At 31.9% G+C, this 7,202-nt stretch overlaps 1 protein-coding gene across 1 annotated transcript; it reads left to right on the top strand.

Moving 5' to 3' along the window:
• The first annotated feature begins 3,605 nt into the window (after positions 1 to 3,605).
• Positions 3,606 to 4,242, top strand: LOC149238132 (actin-depolymerizing factor 7-like). Its single transcript, XM_089366929.1, has 2 exons — positions 3,606 to 3,871; positions 4,092 to 4,242. The coding sequence occupies exons 1-2, from the start codon at positions 3,624 to 3,626 to the stop codon at positions 4,240 to 4,242; spliced, it is 399 nt and encodes a 132-aa protein (XP_089223055.1). The 5' UTR covers positions 3,606 to 3,623.
• Positions 4,243 to 7,202: the final 2,960 nt, after the last annotated feature.

Genomic DNA, 7,202 nt, shown 5'->3' with positions numbered 1-7,202 from the left:
TAGCATGTTCAATGCCATTCTTAGTGACATTAAATTATTCTTAACATTTCTTTAAGCAAGCATGGAGGGATTTAGTTTCCTTTGTTAGGAAAAATGGACAATAGGCAAGATCCATGATAAGGGGGATAATAAATCCAACACATTCATTGGTATTTTTATAAAACCCACAGAGATAGATCCTAAAAGGATGAATAAGACACACAAGGTTGAGTGGGAAAGGAGGAATACTTAAGAAGTAGAAGGATGAAGGAACATGACACCAACATTCCCTTCTAAAAGATGCATGTAAAGGGATGGGAGGAGATTATTGGAGCATGGGGCGTAATAAAGCATGTCCCTTATAAATTTAAAATGAAGTTACCCATATGTGGAAAGGTTGACCAACCCTTCAAATCTAAAACAAAACCCCACCCAATTTCTACCTGCATATGGTGGTTATGCATGACAATCTATGTAATGTTGAAGAAAATTGTATGCATTAAAATCAAGCACGCCCTATTCCATTGTGGAAACTTGATTAACCATTACAACTCTAATTGGATTTTTATCATGGGAATCATGGGAAAATGAGTCTTTTTGAAATTCTTGGAAATAACCATGGTTCTCTAACGAATACATAACATAGAATAAAAGAGGAGATTTATGTTTCCTTTCAACACTCTAATGACAATCATGGAGTTTCCTATCATGGACTGGTTGTTGATAGGGCTCTAAAGGTGAGGATAGAAATACCATGCTACTAACGAAGATTCTTCTTCAATGATTATGGTGGTGACTAGTCCTCATGCAAAAGAGACAACTTGCATTCTAATGAGGTCAATTATGACCAACACTCCCCCTTGGGTCTCTTACCACCCTTAGATCACCTTTTATGGCTCCACTATAAGAAAATAATAATGAGATCTTCCACTTAGCTAATTATCAAGCTCCCCTTTACCAAATTAGAGTTTCCAATTGTTGTTTCTCCAAGAATTGTCAGAGACAAAGGGGGGAACTTCTGGTGAGAGAAGGATGTTCTAGAAACATGTCCTCTCTTGATTCCTCCAGTTCTAGTTCAAGGATGATTTTATACCATTTGAGATAATCATCTCCTCTTCTAGCCTCCAGGTCAAGGACACAATCTCCATTGGGGACTAACCTTGTTCTCGAAAAATTGAAGCCATTTCTTCCATGGTAGGTACATTAAGAGTGTAATTTGGAAGTCCAACATTCGCTTCACACTATAGTATGAATTTATAAATATAAAAAAGGACTTAAGGAAGATCTTCATGTTAGGAGAAATTTAAGTAAAAACTATGTAATAAGGCGTAAATGTTGAAAATAACACCTTTTAAAGGGCGATGTTATCTTAAAGTGGTCAAAAGAAGGTCCACCTAGAAAACATCAATGTGAGAAAAATACCATTTGTTTTGCTAATAGGCACTTTAGTAACACCATAGTATTGGAGAGATATTGTCACATATAATATTACATTAAAACATAAAAATAAAAATACATTAAAAAATGAAAAAAATAAAAGTAGGTTTTAGAGAAAACAAAATACAAGTTGGTTTTCCGTCCTTTCCATCCTCCAAAGAGGGTTTTCTCGTCCACTCTTCTTGTTTATTTGTGAGCATTCCCCATCCTCCCTCTCGGAAACCTAGAGGATACACTCCAACTGAAATGAAGTCATTTTAGTGTGTCTAAACTTTTGCGTTAGGAGATATTATGGCTGATCACTTGCAATGATTTCCTCATAACTATTTATGAGTCAAAATAATTGGCAATCCACAAATCATATTTGGCTTAACAACTAATAACATTAACATGACTAGGGCTTTGTTAACCTAGGACTTTGTGGATGTGATTGGAATGGTTATAGAGTGGGTATAAATACACAAAGGGTTGTAGAAGGATTGAGATAAATCAAATCAAGAATATTATAAATTGGTGAGTGGCTTTCTACAAGCATAAACACATATTGTTGAAGAAGGCATATGAATTGTCTACACTTTGCGAGGTTGAGGTGGAAATCATCATCTTTTCAAGATGTGGAAAATTTTGTTAATTTTCTAATAACAAGTGTGGATATTGCTTACTCAAATTCCTTCCATTCCTTGCCATTATTCTCCTTCTGAATGTGTATAACAAATTATGGTAAATGTTATTAAAATAACTTTCTCAAAATATCTTATGAAGTGTGTATCAACATATAAAATATTCCATTACATAATATGCTAAAAATAACTTGCAACATTAGCTAGTAGGCTCTAACCTCATTTATTAGATTTTGATATATCCACTGCCAAAGTATTTGCACCCACAATCTGAAACAACCAAATATGTAGAAATCGGCCACCCCACTATTGTCTACAAAAATTCTATGTATGAGCAAAAACACAACCAATATGCAAGAATATAGAATCAAATTTTACCATACATAACATACACACATATAGGTATATTTTATATTATGGTATTATAATTCTATAGATGTTTTTAAATCAACTTATATCTATTTAATCATATATTTATTTAGCATTGAGAGGGACAAATCTCTTAGGGTGCAAACCTTCATTTAAATTTTGTAATCCAAAAAGAAGTTTGCACCTCGAAAGATTTGATCTCTAGATACTTGATAGAGTTAAGACTAAAGATATAATAACTATACATAAATGCCATATATAACATAAAACTAGTAATCTAAAATGAAACTAAAATGAAAATCCCCCATATATAAAAGTGGAAAAACATATAAAAATAAAAGAAAATCACAACAACATTAAAAAGAAATAATAAATATATCCTTATTTTGTTATTTTAAATATCAATAAATAATTCACATAAACTATTTTATATTGTTATTGAATTTAGGCTTCTGTGATCCATATCAAGTTTTTGAGACATGTTTTAGACCCATGACATTGAACCACATTGGTTGGTTCAAAAAAGATTGTCTCAAAACATATTTTATATTGTATTTTAATAAAATAAACTATTAATACAATTTTCTACTTAATTTCTATTTTAACGAGTGAATGTTAAATTAAACCATACAAAGCTAAAAAACTTATTAAATAGCTTATAAAGTTTTTTTAATTAAAAAAAACACAATAATTGTTATTCATGAGATAGTTACGTATAGATTAAAGTTCCAAAAACCTTTCTAGCATTCAAATGACTCAAACAATTTAAAGCGTTTCCATATAAATTGAGTTAAAAGCATGTTACCATTTATTATTTGAAAAATTGAATTCAAGCTTGATCTACGCAGCATTCATTGATTTTCTTGAACGTATTTCTACAGGAAAGCCGCCCCCTCTAAATTTCAATAAATCTCTTGGAGTTGTCGGGGCCAGAGCTTGCATCCAGCTGCGTGAGATATTCAATTGGAATTGGGAGTCTTCACTATCCGCTTACACCTTTAATTATCCTTCGTTCCTGCGGATCTTGGAGTGAGATCTTGGAGGAATCGCCCCTTTGTTTCCTCAAATGGTCAGTATTCTGCCTTTTCTTTAATTTTCCTTTAAATGCTTAAAGCTCCACTGTTTTGGTGAAACAAATTCTGTGTAGATGTTTTTTTAAGGTTTTCTCTCTTAATTCTCACAAATCTAGGATATTTGCAGGCGAGTGCATGTTCTGGGATGGCTGCTAGCGATGAATGCAAGTTTAGATTCTTGGAGCTGAAGAGGAAGAAGATATATCACTTCATAATATTCAAGATCGACGAGAAAGAAAATGAGGTCACAGTAGAAAAACTTGGTCGCCATGGTGAAAACTATGATAGCTTTAGGGCTTCTCTTCCCGAGACAGAGTGTAGATACGCGGCCTATGACTTCGATTTTGTCACTGAAGACGGCTGTCAAAAGAGCAAGATAGTCTTCATTTCCTGGTAAGTATGGCGGCGTCATTAATTTATTTTCTCGTATTATAAGATCCTTGATTACGAAATGATTATGAAGTGTTTCAATTAACGACTAATTTATTTCCTCTTAATGTAATATCACTGAATTATAAAATGGTTATTTTAGCAATATTTTAGGGTGGTTTTCTTTCTAAATTTCCTTTCAAATATATTACATGGATTTTGACATGCGTAAACAAATTTACAGGTCTCCTGAGTCTTCTAGGGTGAGGAGCAAGATGGTGTATGCGAGCTCCAAGGACAAGTTTAGGAGGGAGTTGCATGGTGTGTACCGTGAAGTGCAGGCAACAGATCCCACTGAGTTGGGCGTCGATGTTATAACAGAGCGTGCAAGATGATATCTAATTATTGTTACATTTTCATGCTTCACGTGGAAGAGGTTTCACTTATGATCTCTATTAGAACTCCCATATTGGTTTTATGGCATATTAATAAGAAACATGTGTATGAGATTATTCAGTTGAATTAGTTGCTTTCCTATTTTCTTTGACTAGTTGTTATGGGCCGTTAAGTCGCCACCCTGTTGTTTATACAGAACTTTCTAGTGTATACGACACTTTCTAGTTTAAGGTAATAAATTATTTATTTATTTTTTGTTTTATTTTTGGAATAGTAGTAAAAGTGTTGTAGGAGAAAAATTGCAAATTGATATATGAAATAGAAAAGTTAATTATTTATTAAGGAATAAGAATTTGCATAAGAGACAATTTTCAAGGATTTTAATTATGAAGCTTAACAATGAAAAATCATTGCACAAATAGTTAAAAGTCATGCATAAATATTGTAACTACATCAAAAAAATATGAGACAGTTATCCACATGACACAAACTCTACAATAAGACCTTCAAAGTTATGGCCCAATCAAATGTTTAAAAAATAATTATTGTCAAAGTTAAACATTATAATTTGGATTAGTCATTGCTAAACTAATGATGGTCAATAGGAAAATCGGTTGCTAGCCATGGCAGGACCTAAACTTTAGCAAATACCAAAAATAGAAGTTTTCTTTGTAAATGAAGTCTCAAATTTTGTATATTAGTTGCTATTTTTAGCATATACTCACTAGCCAAAATGCCAAAAATAGAAGTTTTATTTGTAAATGAGGTCTTAAAGGACCATTATATTTAGGCTTATGCCCGTGTATGCTTGTACATGATATTTTGGAATATGTGATTCCATCTAATTCATATTACTTTGAGTTTGGGTTTTGAGAGTGAGATTATAGTGGGAAACTTCTCCTTTTATTCTTATAGTTATTATCTTGGTTAGAATATTTTAAACACAATTACATTATTATTTTGAGTTTGGGTTTTGAGAGTGAGATGATAGTGGGAAACTTTCTCTTTTTATTCTTATAGCTACTATCTTAGTTAGAATCTTTTAAACACAATTACATAAAGATATAGGTTTAAATTTTTCAAATGATCTAGGTTGTTATTTTTAGTAATACGGGTAATCTCAATTTCCAAGTATCTCCTTATCCATTCCAATTTCCAAAATGATTAGATGGTCGTCAATTCCTCTATGAACACCTATTGACTATTTTACTGTAAATTGATAAGAAACAATGGCTTCATCTTGATATACTAAATTGATACACTTTTAAAGTTGGAGAAAACTTAATAGGATCTACATCAAATAATCCTACTTCTCTAACCTCTATAATATGAAATCACATAGTGGATTTGAGTGTGCAAGAAAACCCTAAATTTTAAATCTTCTCAATACAAAATTTAGATCTCCACCACAATAATATTTTTACCTCATCAAATTCATAGCAAGTATTCTCTCCTAATAAGCCAAATCATGATGATATGGGCCATAAATATTGAGGAAAATCAATTCCTCCTCGAAATATTGAGAGAATAAAATAACAACTAAAAAAAGAAAAGAATTGAAACGTAGATCATCCCACAGAACCAATAGTAGTACATTACTACTTCCCAATATTGTCTTAGGAGGGAAATTATCTTTGGCTTATGAGAATCTATAATTTCTTTGGAAGCATTTTTTTCAGAGGTCGTCTGATATTCAATACCATATTGATAATGAAGCCCCACTCGTAGGTGTTGTGCTTTCTCTAATAACCCTAACTATGGATTTTTATTTCCTTATGGAAATTCCTTTTTTCTACTTTTCATTGGGCTTTAAAGGATCTCTAGAATTGCATTCCAAACCTTAATTTGATCTCATACTGTTTAAATAATCTAAGGAAACTTCTTGGACTATGACTTGCAATCAAATAGTATCATACTTAAAATAAAATCCTCATGTTGAGAATTGGGAGGTTATGAAGGAATTGCAAAAGGTGATTTCCCATGCAGGATCCACCCCCTAGAATCAAATACAAAACTCAAGCCATTCATCCTTACTAGTGTGAATCTAAGAAATTTCCTATTGCTTAAAATCCTTTCACAAACGAAAAATATGGAAGATTAGGAACTTCATCCATATAGTTAAATATAAAAGTCATTATTGCCTTAAATCAAAGAAATGACTCTATCATGATAAAAAAGTACAAGGTTCCCAATCAAAATTTTATATGCATCCATAGCACTTTGAAATTTTTCTAAGTAGAGAAAAAATATGAGAATATCTTAATAAATGCTTTCACTCTACTTTAATGTGTTCCTCTAAAGCACAGTAGCTAATGGGTCAACAAAATAAATGCACAAGATATTTGGGGATATGCCTATAAACTAAAGCATTTGGATAGTGTCTCTTATTACCAACCTTAAAGGTTTTTTTTTAACTCACCTTTTAATTAATCTATATTAAATAAAACATATTATTTTGAAACTTCTTATATAAAAGTTTTTTTTCCAAGGAAAAAATGCAATTTTATTTAAAGAACAAAATTACATTTTTGAAGATGCTAAAAAACATTTGATCATACCGAACAATGATTGGTGCCCAAGTAAACAAAAATAAAACAGAGAAACACAAACAAACAATACATTTGGGAGCTAAGTGTGAAGGTACTTAACTGCTCTTTTTTTCCCTCCTTTTTCTCTACTGTTTTCCGACCACCATGGTAGGGAGCAACAGTTGCAATAGCCATTTGATTCTCTTCCATGTTCATGGGGACTTGTTTATCTAAATCCGAACTTTTTAATGCATGGATTGTTTCAATTCTTCCCACCTCCTTTTTAGGGAAATCTTCTCATTCTGTTGCATTTGGATTGTAGTTTTTTTTTTCTTTATTAATGTTTGAGCTTTGAACCATTGTTCCTGCCTGCTCAACTTCTCCTTCCACTAATATTTCTTGTGGTTTTTTATCAACAATACTTGTATAAT

Source organism: Pinus tabuliformis, chromosome 8 (genome assembly GCF_031772625.1).
Source record: "Pinus tabuliformis cultivar Carrire ecotype Pingquan chromosome 8, CPIR1, whole genome shotgun sequence".
NCBI classification, from domain to species: domain Eukaryota; kingdom Viridiplantae; phylum Streptophyta; class Pinopsida; order Pinales; family Pinaceae; genus Pinus; species Pinus tabuliformis.
Note: the sequence above shows the minus strand (reverse complement) of the source record. Positions and strands in the feature narration are given on the sequence as shown.